General features: G+C 40.1%; 1 protein-coding gene across 1 annotated transcript in view; it reads right to left on the reverse strand.

Moving 5' to 3' along the window:
- LOC105390897 (calsyntenin-1) overlaps positions 1-23,517 on the reverse strand; it is a 175,356-nt gene that overhangs the window by 9,186 nt on the left and 142,653 nt on the right. Inside the window, exons 2-10 of the mRNA XM_048630905.1 lie at positions 9,451-9,611; positions 4,529-4,650; positions 3,800-4,011; positions 2,933-3,079; positions 2,362-2,562; positions 1,988-2,074; positions 1,237-1,416; positions 778-905; positions 216-396 (exon numbers count right to left, since the gene is read on the reverse strand). Of these exons, the coding sequence (XP_048486862.1) occupies positions 216-396; positions 778-905; positions 1,237-1,416; positions 1,988-2,074; positions 2,362-2,562; positions 2,933-3,079; positions 3,800-4,011; positions 4,529-4,650; positions 9,451-9,611 (1,419 nt within the window). The remainder of the gene's footprint in view (positions 1-215; positions 397-777; positions 906-1,236; positions 1,417-1,987; positions 2,075-2,361; positions 2,563-2,932; positions 3,080-3,799; positions 4,012-4,528; positions 4,651-9,450; positions 9,612-23,517) is intronic.

The raw sequence follows: 23,517 nt of genomic DNA on the forward strand, positions 1-23,517 counted from the left end.
CTCAGCAGATTCAACTTAAAAGCCTAACCGCCGGCTTAATTGAGTTAGTTTACCTTAGCTCAACTAACTTAGTTTAGCTGGCGGTGGACGTTCGGCAAAAATATTTTATCTTTTATCATTTTAATCCACATTTTTGTCACATAATGTTTTTAAAATTCACCCTACAGTACGTTAAATGGTTGGATGGTAACGATGGTGGTGTAAAGATTCCTTACCTTGCCAACAAGCGCCAACAACCAGCGTCGTATTAACCCCATGAGCGGGATGGAGCGGCCAGTCATCAATCACCTCGGGCCCCTTGCCGTCAGCCGCGCGGTATAAAGTGCCGTCAACAAACAACTCAACGTTGGGGAAGCGAACGTTGACTGCGTAGTGGTGCCACTCGTTGTCGCATACCTATGGGTTTTATTTATTTATTTATTCTTCTATTGCAAAATATAAAAAAGTAATCATGTATAATCAGGTGGACTTACGGTAAAAGCACTTTCTACCAGTCAACCTAGGTTAACCCTCGTTGGTAGAGATAGGTGTTGCGCAGAAGATTGGTTGTTGATTGAAAGAACTAATAAGCTGGGGTTTTCATAAACTTCCACCTGAATTTTTCCATCAGTTTTAAATAAAGCTGATGTTAGTTTATTTATTTTAATTTATTGTTATACGAATAATAGAAGGGGTTTCTCAGGGGCTCAATCTGAACAATATTCGTTCTCCGTAGAAAAAATCACGTGACCATCAAAGCTTCTATGAAGAAGCAATAAAACACAATAGAACTCTTACCTCGGGGATCTTCCACCTCCACTCGGCCGGGCGGAAGATGTTCAGGTCGCCGTCTCCGAAGTCCCTCCTCAGCAGGAAGATCAGCCGGCAGTTGCGCACGAACAGAGAGTAGTGGTGGCGGTTCATCTCTGCAAATTAAAGTAAAGATTGTTATCCCACAAAAAAATATGGCAACGGCTGCTACACGGGTTTGTTATCAACGTCGAAAAACTCGTTTAATGCGCGTTCCACCAATCACAGCGCCGTATTTATGGCGAATCACGATATGGTGACGTTTGTCTACGTCGATAACGAACCCGTGTTGCGGCAGCAGGTGTCAAACTTGGGCTCAAGTTTTTAATAGCATCACTAGTCCTTATTATGAACAAATATCCAGCAACTTATCATTCTCACTATCAGCTTCACCATCCCATGCTAGAGGAAAGTAGAGGAAACTTGAAGATTTCCGATGAAACTCACTGTGATCATCAGCCATGCACAACACATGCTCCTTAGTATGCTTGTCCATATCTGGCGAGGGTGCGTGTCTCATCCACGTGGAGATGGAGAAGGAGCTGGCCAGGTGGTGGGGTAACACCGAGGGGGGCACCATGGCCGAGGTCGCGCCGTCGAACTCGAACATCTGCTCGCCGTCGCGGTCTGGGGAGGGAACATCATAATTATTTTCTTGGTGTTATAAAAGAGTAAATGTAAGGCCGGCCAAACATCTATCATCAAAACACAAACACATAATAATATCAAGAAACATCTCACCTTAAGCACAGAAATTTAGCAAGGCTACTTATAGTGCGACAAACTTATCTGTTCCGGTGAGAGCGAACTAAATTGATCCATATCTCATTACTTACTAATGAATTGCATATTGTAAAAGATTAGATGGGTTTATTAACACCGCAAGAGCGAATTAACAATAAGAGCAAACTTAAAATCTTATAGAATTAAGAAATATTAGACATTTATGTGAGCTGTCACCGGAACAGATAAGTTTGTGGCACTGTACGTGATATAAGTTATACACTAATTCTGTGGTAGGTGGTAGATTATCACTTTTGACAAGTAATTCTAATACTCTACGTCGAAAAAATACGTCGGATAGTTTCCAATTTTGTCGCCTTCCGATGGAGGAATTTACGGCGTTAACCCTTGAGTCTTGGAGAAGGTCTATGGCCAACGGCTAAGTGTAAATATAGTATGACAGACAGAAACTTACTGCTGCTAGAGTCAGGTTTCAGAGACTTGGCCCACTCATTGCCGGCCCCGGGGTTCGGCAGAAGATCCACGGTTTTAGCGTCCAAACCTGGAAATAAAAATAAAACATTATGTTACTGAACATGGAACTAACAGGATCATATTCATCTTTTTTATTTTATAAGTCATTCAAAATGAACACCCGATTCATCCGCTTTCAGTGTTCAATACAGCATATAACTAATTCGTTGTATTTTTTTAAAAAAAAGTAGTTTTTCGGTGTTTACGAAAAGGTTTATGACCATGTTTCTGGCTACACCTCATGTTTATCATCAGGCATTAACACTGCTTACCTATTACAGGTTCACATTATTTATATAACTCTTAGGTACTCACCACAAATAGTCTTCTGCGCGTGCACACTATAAGTGTCCCTGTCACACCCAGTCCCGGCCCTCGACGCCTGCAGGGTCACGGCCGCCTGGATGCGAGTCACTCCGGGGCAGCGCGCGTCGGATGAACATGTCTCCAGGCGGGCTTCGGGGAACAGGGCGAGGGAGCCCGAGCCGGGCGCGTAGTCTACGCGTTCTGCTACTCCTGGGGAGGGGGAATGGGGAATAATAACAAAAAATCCTCCATAAAGATTAGCATCTCAAGATTACATCATCATCCCGTAATCGTCATGACAGAGGTAGTAAGACAATGGTTGATGAGGCCGCCCTTGGGAAACGCCCAAACATTATATTCTGAGTAGGATTGCACTTTCGCACGTGGACAACAGAGGGAAAGGTGGCACAGGTCTACATCCAGCTCAACCAACGACCTCATCACAGAAGATTTTAGTTATTGGAATTGTAAAATAGTGTGCAAAGCGTTATGGCGTACATTGGAAATGATGATAATGACCAAGCCGGTTTTCTTTCCCATGTTTCCTTCTTGCTTCCTTCAACAACAACAGTGAACTCACCCTTCCATCCAGCCTTGCAGGGCTTGTTGACCTTGATAGTGACCATCACGGGCGCAGACTGCTTCATGCCGCAGTCGTACGCCACCACCGACAGGATGTGGTTGTGCGACTTCTCGTAGTCCAGCGGTTCCGTGTTGCTGATCACTCCTGGGAGACGGGAGAGAGGTTAAGAGATTGAGATAAAGAAACATTTATTTGACTCACTGAAAGTATCAACAACAAAAATGCAGAAAATACTTAATACAAAACAACAACAAAAATGCAGTCAAGAAAACAAACAATAAGTAATTCTGTTATTGTAACTAGGTTGCTGGCCATAGCGTCAAAAAGGCACCAGCTCAGCATATGCTGTGGGCATTGGTGTAGATAGGCATGAAGTTAAGGACTGTTTACTGAAAATTCAGCTAATCACAGTCATGCATATCATACGCAACTCTTCAGTTGTGAAACCAGCAGTTTGTGACGCAGAATAAAAGTTTTGCGAACAACTTGTAGTTGTACAGATATGAGTTACTCTTTCTGCACTGTACAACGCTTGTTCGTGACCACTCAGAAAGTTTTATCACGAGAATTCCGGAAATAATCCTTTATAAAATCTTATTTATATTCGGTTTTACTTTTCACTGAACAATAGCACAGTTCGGTTCAAACAACTTGGTAGTTGTGAAGTTGGAACAGCAAATGCTCTTTTGTACCTTGTCAAACTCACAAACCGCCTATTCATTAGATATTTCAAAAATAGGCAGTTGGATAGTTTGACGAAGCGCAAAAGCTTAATCGCAGCCAACTTCACAACCATCAACTTGTGTGGATCGAACAACTGCAACAAACCCAACCCAAATCCACTACATCAAACTCCACACTCACCCTCATTATCAATAGCGAAGGGCAGGCTCCTGTCCGTCAGTATCTCATACTTGCACACGTCCCCGTAGTGTGGAGTACAGTCTCGGTCCGTGGCCTCCACTCTGACCAGCTCGGGGTACAGACGGCCTTCGTCCACGGAGCGAACGTAGGCTGCTTGGGAGAACACTGGGGCGTATTCGTTGACGTCTGTCACGGTTATGTGGACTGGTACGCTGGGGAAAGAGACGGGTGTAGGTTAGTGGGTTTGGTTGTTTCCGCATTTCTGATTATAGTGAAGATAGGTAGGTCTACAGTAGTCTACACTAGTCTACAGTCCACAGATATCAGCTCAAGCTTGCTTTTGTTGGGATCCTCCTTTACAGGACTACAAACCGCACAAGGCCTAAAACCCGACCTGAAAGAGACCCGTGCCCCAGCAGTAAGGACTTCATGGGTCGTGATGAAGGTCTAAAAATCACGGGAAGTGTTATCGTTGTACTTCCCCTAATCAGCAGTTTAAATTATACAGTGATCTATATCTATCTTATACAGGAATCTAAACAGTTTGTTGATGCAATACTAAACAAGCAATAAAATACTTGATTTGATTTGAAAGCGTCTTTAAAACAAGAGGCAATCTAGCAACTAATAGCACTTTGTAGTTGCTTCACAAAATACTCTTTTCTATAACAACTAAAACACCTAAATCAGACTTTACTATCTCCAAAACAACAACTCAAATCTACTAACGTGTTAGAGTAGGAACCATCACAGCCGACGGCGGCGATGTCAAACTTGTAGTTGCGCCGCTTCTCGCAGTTGAGCGGGTAGCGCACGCGCAGGCGCGCCTCGTTCTCGTCTATCACCATTATCTGGGGAAGGAAATGAGATTTGTTATTATCTACTTAGGGAATGGACAGGAACTGCCAGTGTTGAAGACCTGTTTCACTTGGCAAGAGAAGGAAAAGAGTATGCGGAGCTGACTGCCAACCTCCAATAGTGGAGAGGCACTTGAAGAAAAAGATGAATATTATCTACTTAAGGATCGTTAAAACTGGTTTAGGGGCATATTACAGCGAAAGAAAAAATTAAGAACTGCACTGTAAATTTTGTTTATGTAGCGATAAAAGTGGTGTAGTTATTTATTTATTTATTTAACTCTTTATTTTACAAATACTTATTATAAAATTAAAGTAGACAGGACTTGCTTAAGGGTTAAAGTATTTTCTGCCAGTCAACCCGCAGGAGGTACAGGAAAAATATGATACTCCTTTAGGAAACCTTTAGAATTCAAGAACAAAAAATATACTCCATATTAAAAAGTCAAGAAGCAAAGCAAAGTTCAAAAGCAACCCCTAAGTCAGTCCCCTTTCAGCTTACTCTTACTATACCACTTTCGCAACACCCTTTATATTAATCATCGTAATAATTAGTTCTCGTTCTCATCACAGACAAGAGGGCACAGTAATTCTAGCTGCAGTGACGTAACTTCACCACTAAAGTTTCAACTCCAGCAGTGGCGACGACGCGCCGGCTCAGAGCACGTGAAATTGCTCGTGACACTTTCAGGAACTTTTTGTGAAAAAATTACAGATTTATTACGAAGTTTTTCTGAGGGTTAATTTTATGCAGTGGCCTCACTTAATAGGTCGTGAGTCGGGGGGCATATTTTTTTAGAAGTCAGATTTATGAGTGCCTTTTTAGGAACACTTAGTACATTTCCTCATAAATTTTGAATACGCTAAACGCTAAGCTATTTTTAAATAGTGGGTTGACAATGAAACTAGTTAAGTACATACTATATTTAATTAACGGTGCATGTAACTAAATAAATAATCATATAGATGTCTCCAACATTATAAGTTTTAACCCTTAACGAGACGCTGTATACGAGACCACATTACTTTAAACTTTGATATATTGAATAACGAGAATCAATTAAATACTACAAATAGCTACGCCTGGCTTAACTTATTTACTGATGCATCACACCCATTTCCCCAAACAAACAACCATTTTGCGCAAAACAAAAAATACCCCAAAATGAAGCTGGCAACCTATTCAAAACACAATTCCACTCGTCACGAAAACAACCCGAGTGCGGGATTGTAAAACCCTAATCATGACGAAAGGATCAACCCAGCCGGGGACCGCAAACATTTTGTCAGCCAACCTTTATCATTTTGCAACACTTTCAGAGGGTATGTCATTTTTTGCGACAGCTACAACCCAACAATACTTACTCATAGAGGGGTCCACTCCTGTTGTCCTGCTGTCCTATTGTGCACGATTAACCACTACCTGCTAAACTTGGCAGTGTTTCTTCTTTAGAGATAGACTAGGCTTTGTTACCATAATGAAAGGATTGGTCAGTCAAATTAACAGTCCCTGACTGCCAAGGGTGCACCGGAAAGAAATATAAACTGTACGTACTGTGGGTTGACTGGTAGAAAATGCTCTTTGCATTAAGTCCACCCTTTGTACATATATTATGTATAAAGAATTTTATCAATAAATGTAGAGGGACAGCTGACGATACGTCACTCGAAGAGGCTTTTGGGAGGCGCCACGGTCCAATATACCTACTCCATTTGAGCAGTCGGAGTGTCCCAGCAGAGATCAAAATGAGGTGTTCTCGGTAATAAATCCAGTTGCGAGAGATTTATCGTGTAGCGGCGTGTGCCGTAATGAAACGGACACACTGACAAATGGAGTCTGTGAAATTATATAAAGCGGAACTAGATGCAGCCCGGGGCTCCACTATGGGTCACTCTAGCTTCCAAAAAACAAACTTCCCAAATGCTGATGAAGTAAACACGCCTCTATAGTGTTGTGTTTAAACGTACTGATTCCATGGCAGCATTCATTAGTTGGTTTTTTGTGAGTGACCCGCCTGGACACTTTTGAATCAGGGAGATTTGTGGACGGTATGGTTTTATCGCAACACAAAAAGTATCAATCATTCGAAATTGTGCGCTGCCGTTGTTGGCCGATCCAGTCATGGTGAAAACTAGCAATTGTTATTTTAAATTATATTCAAGTCGTACATAATAGGAATTCATTAACAACTGTAACCAATATGTCTTTTGAATCTTTACTAAAATCCCATTTAGCCAAAATTACCGCTGTTATTCCCCGTTTATTATCCTCTTTAAAGATGACCGAAGGGGGATCGCAATCTGAAGTAACTGAGTCTGAATTCCTTCCATTGTCCGTTCGAGTAGATAATCGACAAAAAGTGGTCCTTATTGCGTCAAGAACAGCTGTTCAACATTTCCCTGAAACTGATGGCTTGTTACTGAAAACCGCTTCAGTTTTTTTTGCTAACAAACATTTTTATAACGGGTATAAATGTACACAATCTTATCCCAATAAGTTATCTATATCTAGCGTTAAAAGACAGAAATATTTTTTATTATAATAATTAATAAATGCTTCGAAACCACTAGCAGAGATTTTAGATACGATATCATTTCAGAATACGTGGCTATTGAGAAGCTGGCATGGCATAAATAAACCTCTAAAGAAAACTATCAATCCAAGACAATCGCAATAACAACACGCCACTGCAATTGTCTTCGCAAATCAAATTTTTAACAACTTGGACACAGAATGTTCTCGTCCAAAGTACCAGGGCGACAGAGCGTGTAAGGAGCCTTGTATTGTTTCTGATACAAAGTGAACTCGCAAACAAAAGTGTCTAAGTTACAACTAGCTCCAACTGGCCCGAGTGCAAGCGAGCACAACTTTGTCGTAACTTTTTTCTTTCGCCTGTACTTCGTATCTGCTGCTTTGTTTGACGTCGGCAAATAAAATGCGCTCCATCCAACCGTTTCACAACTTTCCTGATGATGCCTTGTTGCGTTACAATAGTTTGGAAATTCTTTTTGAAAGTATCGTTCATAATTTGATGAAACTTCACAAACGGCAGCGCAACAAAAGAGTATTGCAGATAATAAGGGTAAATTTTGTTCTACAACTTTTGTTTATAACACGGATTTTGCTTGCGAGCTTCGATGGCTTGCCTTCAATAGATTTGCCATCATAATATTGTTTCATATCTGAAGGGGAAAATGGTTCTTTACATAAAACTAGCATCTAGTAGTTTAGTGCATGTTAACCGATGAGCAGCCTTTTCAATTAGGTATAAGTATATATTCACTTTCTATCAAATTTCAACATTTTGCCTTTCAATTTCACTGGATGACAAACTAACAAACTATACATATACGAGACATACACTAAACTCCTTCGTATCGATTTAAAACTACACAAGGTTCGAATCGAGTAGTCTATGCGATTTATTCGATTCACTTATCTAGCTGCTTTACTGCATTTTCTTTGTATTGGGGCAGATTCTATCTGCCACTGTCTTCTTTATACGAGATTGGGTAGTTCCCCGGTATACCAACATTTGATTTAGGTTTTTCAGATGAACTGATGACTGAACTTTAGATAAGTATAAACTAAACAGAATAGTAAATAGTAATTAATTGGTTTTTAATTTTCTAACAATCTTTAATTTGTAAAATCAGGGAGTAGTTATGTACCTACTTGTTAATACACATTTTACAACGAAAGAGCGGTTTGGTTTCCATTGCAAGTTTGTAGCTCAATATTTACTTTTAGCAATATTTTAAATCTCACTCGCTTTGATAAAAAATGGAAGTGAGTTGAAATTGCAAGTATTGCAACCGACTCCGCCCCGGCTTACCTCTGCGGGTATTTACAATTTATTGGAGAAATAAATACGAGAGGCAGTTCTTGTCAGAATTAAATTCACAGCAGTTATTATTTTTCCAGTAACATGAAATGAAAGCAATAAATGGAAATTCGAGCATTTTTTAAAAACTAATATGAATAATATGGGTACAGGTACTTATCTGTATCTACAAGTGTTTTTATATCACGTGATATCTAATTTACCAATAATTTTTTGGCAAGGCCGTCTGACTACCCCTTCGGAGATTATAGTCGTACACGTACCTATGTATGTGTGTATGATTCAGAGCGACGCGGATGAGGTTTTGCGTCCGTCTCGGATGAATTCATCGCTCTCTATTCCTGGCTCTGAACGCACTGTAAGGTTTCATACATTTTTCCATCCACCATTTCCAGGTCATTTGCGTTGCATAGTAAAGGCTCTTACTCACCTCAAATGGCGCCTCTCCATGATGCTTGTTATTCAGTATGAGGAAGGAGCAGAGCGGGACGCGCGCGCGGATGGCCGGCGTCACCTCCACCAGGGTCTCGTTCTCAGCCCGTGGAGGCTTCAGCTCAGCCACCTAGCACCCGAGTATGCTGGAGCAGCCAGCCTGTCTCCAGAGTATACTGGAGCAGCAAGCCTAGTTTCTAAATAAACTGGAGCAGCAAGCCAAGGTCCCGAGTACACTGGAGCAGCAAGCCCGGGTGTTGCTATGGCTGAGACAGACTCACCTCAAACTCTCAAAACCTAGATGGCTACCCTAAGCGCAATGTACTCATTCAATAACGCTGGCTCGCGACCTATCACGTGAGTATAAATGCATAACGAAAAGGTCGTGACTCGCTTGCGAGTCACCTCCGACTACACCTTCTGGGATTACAGCATGAGGTTTTGCGTCCGTCGCGGATGAAATCGTTGCCATCCGCGTAGGTCTTAACGCGCTGTAAGGTTTGAAAAGGTTACTCACCTCAAACGGCGCCTCTCCATGATGCTTGTTGTTCAATATCAGGAAGGAGCAGAGCGGGCCGCGCGCGCGGATGGCCGGCGTCACCTCCACCAGGGTCTCGTTCTCGCGGATCAGCCCGTGGTAGCCCTCGTCGGGCTCAGCCAGCTCCAGGTACGGGATCTCTGTGGAGGAGGGGGAGGGTTAGATGTGGGTGGTGGAGAGAGAGAGAGAGAGATGTTGGCCAGAATTTGCCCAGTAGTTGGTATAAAAATACGGGAATGAGAACGGAAAACTTAAGATTATTGTAACTGCTAAGACGATGGTACAGAGATGGTACGATGGTTCAAACTTGGTAGTTATGAATGCTGCGAATACACTTTTGTACCTTTTCAAACATACTTACAAAAAAATAATTATAAACTAGGAAAAAAATACAAAAAACGGCCTTATAGCTATGAACGATCTCTTACAGGTGATTATAATGAAATAAAATGTACCTATAGAAACTAGAGGGCGTACATATATTCAATATATGTCAATCATCTGTAAGAGATCGCTAATATTGGATAAATATATAAGAGCCTATGTACTGGATACCGCACGATCCATGTTCTGTGCACACAAAACAAGTGGTAGGTTATAACCTCGTATTGTTCTGAGCTAACAACTGGCATTTGCACTTGGCAAGCCGTTTATTACAGGCCCGATATGTACGATCTAAACACGTTCCAGTGCTGTATACAGGGTGTGGATGCAGCATCCTGTATAAGGCATGTTAGGTAATTAAAATAATTTCCTATTCCTTCCATGAGTTTATCTGTCTTTAAAAATATGGTAGACGGCGTCAACAAGCTAGCCTTTTCCGTTTAGGAGTAATTTGGTGCTATGTCACTCGAACTTTTTCATTGTTCTCGAGTGTAATAGGTATATCATCCATCAGATAGTAACTACATCTAAAACTACACAAAACCTGGATATTTTCTGTCGAACAACGACACGGCCAGTCATTCACCTCACACATTACCTCCGTGAAGGGAGAAACATAAAGGAATATGTTCACAATAAATTGAAAACGTATTTTTGGACTTCGCACGTTCGGTCGATGCCCCGCCAGACAGGGTTAGGGTCTTTCTCCACTGCCTTCGCGAGGCATCCGATTTCAGCCGACTGATAGTGATAATACAAATACTACTAGTATTAAAAATACGTATTTGTAATCATGGTAAGTAAGAGTAATTGTTCACACTCATCACGCAAGATCTCAGAAGAAGTAGGGACAGTAAATAAATAGTCAAAATAGTGTATATTTAAATTTCAGTCTAGCAACATTTGTATTGTATAACTTCACTCTTATTTCAGTCTTGCAACATTTTCATTGTATAACTTCACTCTAAACTTTCAATCAATCAAAAATTCATTCATTCAATCTTCCTTCTTCAACTTTACGTCAAACACGACACATTCTAACGATCATCATTTTCAAGTAAAATAAATTATTATACCAGCATCAACATCAAGCATCTTTCATTGGAAGTACGCACCAAACACAGGCAGGCAGGCAGACATCATCATCAGCCCGAACATTTGGTCCTTCGAGCCGGATCTTGAAGAAAATTGGACCACCCAGCCTGACCACGTGTAAGCGGACCCGGAGCATTGGACAAAGGACCAGGCCACGCCAGCGACGAGCAGCCACAATCAGCCTCATCGCGGTAAGACGTGCCAGCCGAGAACTCCAACCCGATTCCCCTTACCCTTGTGTTAATACCGTACTTCATATCTATTCCAGCCATCCTTGAGCTGTGTTGCTGCCATGTTGCTGCAAACTGCGTGCTAGCTTCAAGCACACCATCACACGTCACCAAACTTCATCACATCATCATAACCGTGAGTACCTCGACTTTCATTACAATACACCAAAATGTTGGGTGCGGATGTGGCTTCAGGCATTTATACCCCATCTAAATCGAGCGACTCTAGCTTACTAACTCGTAAAAGGGGAGTGCTAAAGGGTAGGCTCACTAATTTAGAAAAATATTTGGATTCATTCACAGGGCTAACTTTAACCTCTGAACAAATAAAAGAAATTAAATTAAGAGCACATGGCGCGTCATCATTGCTAAATGAGTTTAATACAGTTCAATCACAAATAGAGGAGCTTAGTGAAGAGCTTACTGACGCGTTACAATATCGGGAAAGCTTTGAAACTAAATATTATAGCTTAATAGCAAAATCACAAAACATAACCTCAATTGATGAGTCCGCTAACAACCCCAGCTGTGCTAACCTATCATCAGTCAAGCTACCAACCATCACATTGCCAAGCTTCAACGGTTCTTATGACAATTGGCTACAATTCAGAGATACCTACCTGTCTTTAGTCCACAATTCCACACAAATTAGTGCAATTCAAAAGTTTCATTATTTGAAATCATCGCTTGAGGGCAGTGCGGGGCTAGTTATTGAATCACTGGAATTCTCGGCTCAAAATTATAGTATAGCATGGGAGTTGCTTACAAATAGGTATGACAACACACAATTACTCATACACAACCACATCAAAGCATTGTTCTCGCTTCAACCTTTGACGAAGGAGTCACCGGCTTGGATAAGAAAGCTCATCGACACAATTATGAAGAACCTTCGTGCTTTAAATACTCTCGGGGAGCCAACAGATTCATGGGACACTTTGATTATTTACATGGTTGTTTCCAAACTAGATGCCGTTACTGAGAGAGAATGGGAACAACATAAAGTATCTACACTGTCACAAGCCGGAGATTCCAAGCCAGTGTTGAAGGTTGATGACCTGCTTAAGTTCCTAGGTCGTAAAGCAGACATGTTAGAAACTGTTATTGTCACACACAAAAACAAACACAGTTATTATAACACTTCACACACTCAAAACACACCCAAGGTTCACTGTAATGTATCTTCATCATCATCATCCAACAAAACGCATCAGGAAAGGAATATACATTACAAACCTTGCCCGGTATGCAATAATAAGCATGCTATTTATTCATGCCAGAGATTCTTAGACATGCCAATCTCAGATAAATACAACATCATTTCACAACACAAAATATGTGTAAACTGTTTGCGTTCTGGACATGCAGTAACTGACTGTCGGTTCGGTCCGTGCAAAAAATGTACAAAGAAACACAATTCAATTCTACACCAGGACGGGTCTAATGGAAGCACACATAACAACACTTCATCGTTAGTCACATTAGATTCAGAAACACATCAATCCCCTGTAGCAACTGAAAACAATTCACACACATTTAACATTAACACAATATGTGAGACGTTAAGCGCACAGTCTCCCATCATAGAACCCGTACTGTTGTCAACAGCTGTCATCGAGCTTGTGGATAAACATAATAATTATGTTCAAGCTCGCGCATTACTAGACAGTGGTAGTCAAAGGTGCTTCATCACCAAAGCTTTATGCGACCAATTGAACGCTTCAATAATACAGTCCACTCACACAATCAAGGGTGTAGGTAACGCGGTAACACAAAGCACACAAACCTGTGACATCACTATCAGGTCCTTATCGAGTTCCTATACAGCAGACATCAAATGCTTAGTCCTTCAGACAATATCATCAGATTTACCGTCAACTAGCATTTCAATACAAGAACATAACTTCAAAATACCTGACAACATTCAGTTAGCTGACCCAAAATACTTCATGTCTCAGCCTATCGACATGCTAATAGGTGCCGACTACTTTTGGGATCTACTTGAGGAAGGTAAACTCCGCTTGGCCAATGGCCCGTTCCTTCAGAACACAAAGTTGGGATGGATCATTTCAGGTCCAATTTACAACAGCACACATCATGATTCTCAGGTTCATTGTAACTTCACTGAAGCCATAGACACACAACTTAGGAAGTTCTGGGAGATTGAAGATCTGCCAGGCTTTATAGATGCACGCAGTGATGATGAAAAGGCCTGCGAAGAGCATTTCATCAAAACAACCACCCGTGATGAACAGGGTAGGTTTTGTGTTCAGATTCCTTTCAAAGAGAGTCCGGACAAGTTAGGTGACACTTTCACACAAGCAGAACGTCGATTTCATGCATTAGAGAAACGATTAAGTCATACACCGCTTCATAAAGAAATGTACACACAATTTATCAAGGAATATGTTGAGTTGGGTCACATGTCACAAGTAGATACATACACCACACCACACTACATACTACCACACCATGGCGTCTACCGAGCTCACAGCGAAACTACACGGCTACGCGTCGTGTTTGATGCGAGTATGCCTAGTACTACAGGGAAGTAACTTAATGACATACAACGTGTAGGCCCGGCCATTCAGGGAGATTTGTTCTCAATACTGTTAAGGTTTAGAGAACACAAGTATGTAGCATGTGCAGACGTGGAGAAAATGTACAGGCAGGTACTGATAGATCCAAGTCAACGGGACTTGCAGCTTATTCTGTGGCGCGATAATCCATCAGACAAGTTAGACGTTTACAGCCTGAAAACAATCACATATGGGATGTCCGCGTCTCCTTTCTTAGCTGTCAGATGTCTGAAAGAGCTAGCCGCTGAAAGTAATAATCCTGAAATAAGTAGGACAATCCGCGACGACTTTTATGTTGATGATCTTATCACAGGGGCGGATTCTATTGACAAATTAACACACATCTGTGACGAAACTGCTAGGATTCTAAATTCTGCCTGCTTTCCATTAAGAAAATGGATTTTTAACTTCAGTAGAGAAACCAAAGTAGACCAACCTTACGCTTCAAAGGAGTTATCAATGGATGAAAACGTGCATCATAAAACGCTTGGTTTAGCATGGAGTAATGAATCAGACACATTGCATTTCAGCACTGAATTCAAAAAAGAAGAGAAAAAATTGACAAAGCGCATCATTTTATCGTCAATTTCAAAAATATTTGACCCACTTGGCCTACTAAGCCCACTGATAACTTCTGCGAAGATTTTACTCCAAAGGTTGTGGTTATTAGGTAACATTGGTTGGGATGACGCACTGCCCTGTGATGTAGTAAACAGTTGGGGACAATTCATATTTAGCTTAAATATGTTAGGTCAGTTAAAAATACCCCGCTATGCATTTAGCACAGATGGTACCCGAACCGAGCTTCACATCTTCACTGACGCTTCTCAAGTGGCATATGGGGCGAGTGCTTTCATAAGAATCATTTGCAGCGACACCTCAGTCATAGTAAAATTGCTTTGCTCGAAAGGACGGGTTGCTCCTATAAAACCTATAAGCATTCCTAGGTTGGAGCTCAACGGAGCTGTGATGGGAGCTAGGCTGTATGTAAAAGTAAAGGAGGCGCTATTGTGTAAGTTTGATAGTGTCACATTCTGGACCGATTCCACAATTGTCATCGGATGGCTACGAATGAATCCTAATCAATTAAAGACATTTGTACAGAACCGGACCGCTGAGATTCACGAACTGACCAGCGGCTTGTCATGGCAGCATGTAGCAGGTAAACACAACCCAGCTGATTTAGTATCCCGGGGTGCGACATTAGACACACTACTCAAAAACCAGTTATGGTGGGCGGGTCCCTCATTCCTAAATGATCCTAGCTTTGACACTTCAGCTGTAAAGAGTCTCGAGGTAGTAGAAAGCGCTTCACAAGACCTACCCGAGATTAAATCACAAACCACGCAGAGTTATCATGCTTCAGATAATAATAACTGGTTTCCATTTGAAAGATATTCCCAATTCAATCGCATGAAACGTTCCTTTGCTTATTTGATGCGCTTCATTCACAACACACGTAATAAAAATAATAAAAGGACAGGCGCGTTAAGTGTAGAAGAATTGAACGAATCTCTAACAAAATTAACAAAAATATCACAACAAGAATCGTTCCCTAGTGTTTATGAAACACTTAGCAAACAAGAAACATTAAAAAATTCACACAACTTATCAAAGTTACATCCTTTTCTTGATGAAAATCACATCATTAGGGTAGGGGGTAGGCTTTTAAACTCAGCTGATTACAGCTATGATAAAAAACATCCCATTTTAACTTCAGGCAAACATCACTTCACTACACTGTTGTTCCGGGACGAGCACCTTCGGCAGCTTCACGCCGCACCGCAGGCCTTGCTATACACCCTACGCGAGACGTGGTGGCCGGTGCGAGGGCGCGACGCCGCCCGCCGGACCGTGCACCGGTGCGCGAGGTGCGCACGTCTACGCGCTAAACCGCTCACGCCCCTTATGGGTTCCTAGGTAAATGTTCCTCGGAAATAATAGATTACGCCACAAGTCAAAACATTAAATTCAGCTTCATTCCGCCTTTTAGCCCAAATTTTGGTGGATTGTGGGAAGCCGGGGTAAAATCATGTAAATATCATTTGAGACGTGTGATAGGTAATTCACATTTAACATACGAAGAGTTCAATACGGTATTGGCACAAATCCAAGCCGTCCTGAATTCCCGTCCTCTAAGTCCTCTGTCCTCAGATCCACACGACTACTATCCTCTTAGTCCAGCTCATTTCTTGGTTGGCCGTCCACTCACTGCGCCGCTCTGCGAGGACGTCAGCAACACTGCCTGCAACCGCCTCACACGCTATCGCCGAGTGGAACAGATCCGTCAGCATTTCTGGTCCAGGTGGTCCAAGGAATACATATCCGAGATGCAGACCAGAACGAAGTGGAAATCAAGACTCGATGACCTGAAGCCAGACACGCTCGTGCTCATCAAGGACGACCAGCTGCCTCCGCTAAAGTGGCACCTGGGTCGCATCATCACCACTGTTCCAGGGAGAGATGGGATCTCCAGAGTAGCAGACATCCGCACTGAGAAGGGTGTCATTCGCCGTGCCTGCTCCAAAATCTGTCCTCTCTGGGAAGAAGATGACTGAGACCAGCGCAACATCCTCGGTTGAAAGACCATCCTTTCAAGGCGGGGGGCATGTTCACACTCATCACGCAAGATCTCAGAAGAAGTAGGGACAGTAAATAAATAGTCAAAATAGTGTATATTTAAATTTCAGTCTAGCAACATTTGTATTGTATAACTTCACTCTTATTTCAGTCTTGCAACATTTTCATTGTATAACTTCACTCTAAACTTTCAATCAATCAAAAATTCATTCATTCAATCTTCCTTCTTCAACTTTACGTCAAACACGACACATTCTAACGATCATCATTTTCAAGTAAAATAAATTATTATACCAGCATCAACATCAAGCATCTTTCATTGGAAGAACGCACCAAACACAGGCAGGCAGGCAGACATCATCATCAGCCCGAACAGTAATCAAGTATGTAAGTATGCAACTTTTTACTAAAGGACTGAACAAATTTTGTACAAATTTGGTATGCATGAAGCTGTTAACCAGAATTAACACATAGTGTCACATAGTCTACTTTTTACCCCGGGATTCCCGCGGGAAAACCTCTAAAGCAAAGCTTACGGCATAAGCTAGTGAATTATATAACATAACGAACTAGGCTGGATTTCTCTGATTATGAGCTATAGTAACGTAGTTTTTCAGCCGATACTATAAAAAGATTCAATTTTTATTACTACATAAAAGATGAAACCAGGTTTAACGGCTGTTTGACACGGTATTAGATAGTGCCAAGCATCGTTTACGAGTATAGTGTACCTACTTTTTGTGGTAATACCGAATATGTTTATCAACACGTTCGTATTTTAAGGTAAATTTTGTGGCAATTTAAATGAAATTGAGCCACAAATGTGACTTGTATGTCCTCTGTAAATCTGTGATTTTCCCGTCAGCAACCACCCGTGCAGTGGAAAAAGCAGCCTCCGTATAGAAAACGCTATCATAAAAGCTGATTTGACGTTTCTTCCACGAAAACGTATCGGGGCTTCTCCAAGTGAAACTCAATTGAATGTATCGAATCGAGTTTTTACTCCACGCGAGGCATTCATAATCACATTTAAAAGAGTAACTTTCGAATGATTCCATTTGCAACTCGAATTTTCATACAAATCCAATTTTTGATTCCATTCAAAACGATGGATTTTACATAAAAAACATCAGAAATAATAACAGCAAAATACAGCGTGTTCATTAAAAGCATTCAATAACCAGTCCGCTGACCACTTCTACCGCCGTTCTGCATTATACAGGGGGAGTGATACCTGCTACTGTACGAGGTGGCTCGGCCGAACGGCGGCCGCAAATCAATACACCCTGTAGTGCGGTTATACGATATAGTCCTGAGTGCCGTATTCTAACTAGGTAGAGAGATAATCAATCTTCATTTTTACAAATTAACGTCTAGAAAGCTAGTCTGTATTTACAGTAGAAGCAAATTGAAATAACCTTTTTCAGCGAGGATATTTTTAATAAGTCCAGGAGTTGTGACAGAAATATCTTCTCATTCTTGTTATACAAAGTAAAAAAGAAAACTCAGTATAGTGCTACAAACTTATCTGTTCCGGTGACAGCGAACTAAACTGATCCATATATAATTATTTACTAATGAATTATATATTAATATTGATTAGATGGGTTTATTAAAACTGCAAGCGCGAATTTACTACACTACAGGCAAACGCAAAATCTTATGAAATGAAATATTAGACATTTACGTGAGCTCTCACCGGAACAGATAAGTTTGTGGCACTGTAGGTACTTATTTATTTTTAGGTTATATTATAAAGTTTTAGCTTGCTACACTACAATGGGAAGGTATATAAAGTATTTTTATAGGATATGTTCGCATAAAAATATACAAAAACTTTGTTTCGACGCATTCAAATTAGGTATATCCTTTCGGAGGCCATGGCAAGCAGTGAGTTGTGTTTTTTTATTCTTCCTTGGCAACTAGTTGTTAAAGAAGAATCTTCCTAATTCATCCAGTTCGCTGGTATTTTCAGAATATAGCACGTCAGACGTTACACATAGTCGAATGCATCGGACGGCGTACACAGGCCGACACCACTTGTGTTGTACGTTTATTAAACTTGCACGAACGGGCTCGTATCACAATATTCAGAGTCTCCATTTTGGGGGTAGTTAGTTTATTGAATGACGGATTTGTTACAACGATATTTAAATACGAACTAGATGGAATAGAATAGAATAGAATACTCTTTATTTTGCACCATTAAAGACCCATTACAATTCACAACTTATATACATAAAATAGTACAAAAAAGGCGGCCTTATTGCTTAAAGCAATCTCTATCAGACAACCTTTGGATGGAAGAGACAATTTTAACATAATTAATGGGAGTAGAGGTGCAAGGTATACTACTTAAACTGTACATACTATATAGATGGAGTGTCCAATGTGACCAATAACACCCCACTTCTCGAGATTTGTGACTTTATCCATTGATGTAATGGTTTTCATTAGGTTAAACTTAAAACCATTTCAAAACGCGGACAGTTTTTACATATATACATATGCACTCGCGACTGTAATCCCCGAAGGGGTAGTCAGAGGTGGCTCACAAAGCGAGCCACCCACTTTTCGCAGCACATTTGTACTCTCGTGATAGGTTGCGAACCATATCGCCGTTTTGGAATAAGTACAATGCACTTAGGATACACATCTACACACATCACGGACAGTTTTTTACTTTGTTTTAGTATGTGACACATTATCTTGTTCGTGTAAGTATAGTAAATCAATCTTTGGGTGATAGATACTTGTTTAGTTAATAAATTTCTCACCATCATGGCGGATTTTCAGAGGTCCGATAGAGATGTTTACAGGAAGTGTAAAGACAGGTCTATTATTTAGCGAAGGGGTCGCTAGCCGCCATTATCCGACAATTATTTTGCATTAACCCCTTTCTTGGTCCCTTTGTGATAATATTATGTAAATAAAACTCTTATGTATAGTTATTGTGTGTGTGTATTTTTATAAATAAATATATAATAATATAAACACTCACACCTTGTACTAATGTACTCCCTTGCGGAGTAGGCAGAGGTGCATTGCTGCACCCACTTTTCGCCAGTGTCGTCGTGTAGTTTCGCAAGTTATTTTCAGTAACTTATTTATAGTTTATATTCTGAACCTGTCGAATGTTTAGATTTAACATAGATTTGATTAGAAATTCCGTTTTACCACCTTATTTCGTATTCATTCCGAATTGTGTAGCTTCTAAACCAAGTACCTACCAACCAATGCAAACAACAAGTGCATAATAAAAAGACCATCCGCACAAAAGCGACACTCCTCATTGTCAATTTTATGATAAGACCTTACGACCCCGGTTGAGAGAGTATTTTTGAATAACAACGGCTATCTAATTCTAGTGCCTTTTATACGGGACCACGGAAGTGTAGCTTTGAATGTTGATGCTTGAAGTTGAGGACATCCGTAAAATGGATGTGTGGGGTGGAGTTTTATTAGTGACGTTCCCAGTCAATGTAATCGTCATCGGTGAAGGTACTGCGCAACTTACAGTATTAAAACGAAAAAAAAAATTTTTGAGAGAAAACAATTTGTTTCTCATACTTCTATTCTAAGGGTGCTATCATTGAGAATTGGGTTCCCTGTATCTACCTGTACCGGTAACCTGATTATGCGCAAGCGCTCAATCACGGAGCATTTCCCGGATCTTTAAATGTCATGAGCGCTTTCGCATAATCTTCTTCTTCTTTCGTGTCAGTGAAATGCGATTTTTTTATATTTGTCCAGACCAAAAAGAAGCAACTTTGATAGCATTCTGGTTGGCCTGGAGTAAGTCTTCCCGTGTGCAGGTGGAAGGGCACAGGGGACAGGAGAGTAAATGCTCCATAGTCTGGGGGGCGGTACCACAGTCGCATAGGTTGGTACCAACGGTATAGCCCCACTTACAGAGATTGTCCTTGCAGCAACCTACCTCTGCTCGCTAATCAGGTTAATGGACATTAGTGCCTTTATCTATTCTATCTTCTTTATATCGCAATTTGCACGGAACACGACTTATGATTGGGATGATCAATTGATCATTAAACGATTTTATTTAAATCTACATGGATAAAGAACACATGCAACCCGGTCTTTATACACAGATCGTATTAGCTGATGAAATCGCGATAAAACGTTAAATCAACACGAGATGGCATATTTAACGCACACATGTATTAGGGTCATGAGTTTATGACCAATTATAACAAATTTCCACAAAACGAATTTAATTAGTTCGTTTGCGGTCGTGTAAGCGTTAAAAGCAAACATGCACGAATTTCAATCAAAAATCATACACTAGCATTCGTAAAAATAGCCGTTTCCGTGTCAGGAAATCTATAAAAAAGTGACCTACATACAGGGTGAGCAAATCAATTTTCTCCGAGCACCCTCTATACGTGTTCGAGGAGGCGTCTCGAGCGAGACTCTTTGATGCGACACCGCCACCACCCTGTATATACACACACCTCACGCTGCGAGCATCCTGTATACACCTGCGCTTTTTAATTACTTGTTCAAGATGCTATGAAGGTGTTTTTAAATAGTATTTATTTACAAATGAGGCTATTCGTTCGCGCAGAAGCCTCTTTTGCGCTGGTAGTCTTCGTAATATTATTTAATTCAAATTTCTAGTGCTCGTTGAGTTTTAGTTAGTGAGGTGTATAAGTGTTTGTAGGGAAGTGATGTTTTTAAGTCTATTTTTGTTTTTGCAAGTACACATAACCTAAATATGTAAAGGTAAAATCATTTTACCTTTACATTGCTTAGACTTTCATATGTATGTGTTGTAATTATAACACTACATAAACCACTACACTGACCAATCACAACCTTATTCGACTTGCGAACTTAAATTACATTCATTAGTAACTTACTACTTATCTATGATAGATCAGTACGTAAAACTGAGAAAATATTAAAGTGCTCAGGGCATTTTTTTATTGTTAGTGTAAAAAAACTAACAACACATATTGCTGCTCTTTGACGCAGTAAAAACGGATAGCAAGATAAAGGGGCACTTTCATAGAGCTTAAAAGCTTCAAGTTACTAATAGACGGGACTTGTAAACACAAGTTCTTTGATGTCACTACAGAGCTATTTGATCTCTACATTTTGCGTAAAGAACTAATGATTATTAGTCTTGGCAGTAACTGTAATAAAAATATAGACTGGAGTTTTTCCAGTGGAAAATACTTATCAAGAGTTTATTCAGCCATTTTGGAATGAAAACCTAGCAAGCATTTTTTTAATTACACACCCCTAAACACGTTAAAGAAGTATGTCAAGATCGTGGCATGTGGAGATCCATAGTCTCTGCCTACCCCTCTGGGAGACAGGCGTGAGTATATGTATGTATGTATTCAAACACGGTAAAGGTTCATTATAATTATAAGTCCACCAACCCGCACTAGGCTAGCGTGGTGGACTAGGCCTAAAAACCCTTCCTTCATTGGAAGGAGACCCGTGCCCCAGCAGTAGGGAGTAGGGACGTGATGGGTTGTGGTGATAATCACAACTTTACAAAGAAAAAAAAATCCATCCGTATTTAGTGCTACGAGCTACGACGCTACGCCGTAGCAATGGCTACGAACTGCTACGCGAATGCTACGAAGCTACAATGAACGTTACGCGAAGATGTTATCAAGCTACTAGCGATATTATTATAATTATTATCAGTTACTTTTTACCACTAGCGTAAAAGAAGGGTGCTATAATTTGTTATTTTAACCGCTAGTCTACCAGTGTAAAGAAATGGATTACCGAATCGAATTCTTTTTTATGTTTAACCAGATCAAGAATATATTTAATAGCAACAAAGACACTAACGTAAAATATATCTGTATCAGACCTTTTGGTTATAAGTTCAGCATTATACAGTCATGCCAATGAAATGATTTCATAATTATCTGGGGGCACGGCAGTGCCCCCACCAAGTCGAGCTTACGTTTTACATTAAAAATGTATCATGAAAACGATGACTGACATCGATAAAATTAAATAACACTTTGGAAAAACTTTTACAAACGTTAATTAATAATATAATTAATCCTCAACAATAATAATTGAATACAATACAATTAAAAGAGTTATATTTTTACTTATATAAAATCCGACAGATCCTTTGTCTTCTCTAGCTCACGAAAAACTATGTTTCCAAAACATCGCAGCTTTCTATCGCTCGTTTTTTTATATTCATTCCAAATTTTAAGTAAAAAAAACATTCTTCTACATTAACATCAGATACCAACTGTTGTCCAAATAAGTTCACGATTCTTATTCGACTTCAATGTAGGTTGAAATTATATGTAACTATCCGTACTGTAACCACTTTTAAAATATTTGACATTTAAGAAAATACTAAAACGCTTCTAGACTTGGCTACAGTCCAGTGTTGTGTAATTAAGTTCAGTTTTTCGGAGCTGATGCTAAAACAGTTTATAATTTCAGCGTTAAAGTTAACAAATGCTTTTTTGATGACCGTCTGTTGTAAAATTTGAAGAGAAAGTTAGGGAACGCGAAGTTATTTCGTCATTATAATTAGTTATAGTTAAAAAAACTAAAATTTGACATTTTAAACAGTTTTCTGTGTTTGCTCACGTAATAATTTACTCGAAATTAAATCGAGTCCCAACCCATAAAGCCTTAAATAGGTTAACGTTGTTTACAATATTAGGTACATGAGGTTTAAAAACAATATAATTTAAGTATCGTCCGGGCGATAAAACGTGCGGATTTTCCACCAAAATGAAATTATGTTAACGCTAATATATTTCCGATAATACGATAGCATTCACGCGCCGCCGGGCACAGAATCTGATTAACGGGTTTATAATTTATAGAGTGATTGTCAAAGGATACATTAAATGTTTAAATATTTTCCGTGAGAGTACACCGCCGGATAATTCAAAGCGAAACGTTATAATAACGCGGCCAGTTTGGTTTCATTGCGACCACTCTGCGCAGATATAAGTTTCAAAGCTGAAAACTTTCATAAAAGCTTGCATGTAAAACTTTTGTCTATGTGCAATTGTGCACGCAATGATAAATAACTTATTTAATACCTACGTCAAGTGGGTTGAATTTTATCCGTGATTGAGCGATTCGCTGATAAATTTTAATCTCATGTGTTCGTGTTTAAGTTAATTTCATATGTGTGTGTACAAATCCTAACT

Source organism: Plutella xylostella, chromosome 27 (genome assembly GCF_932276165.1).
Source record: "Plutella xylostella chromosome 27, ilPluXylo3.1, whole genome shotgun sequence".
Lineage (NCBI taxonomy): Eukaryota > Metazoa > Arthropoda > Insecta > Lepidoptera > Plutellidae > Plutella > Plutella xylostella.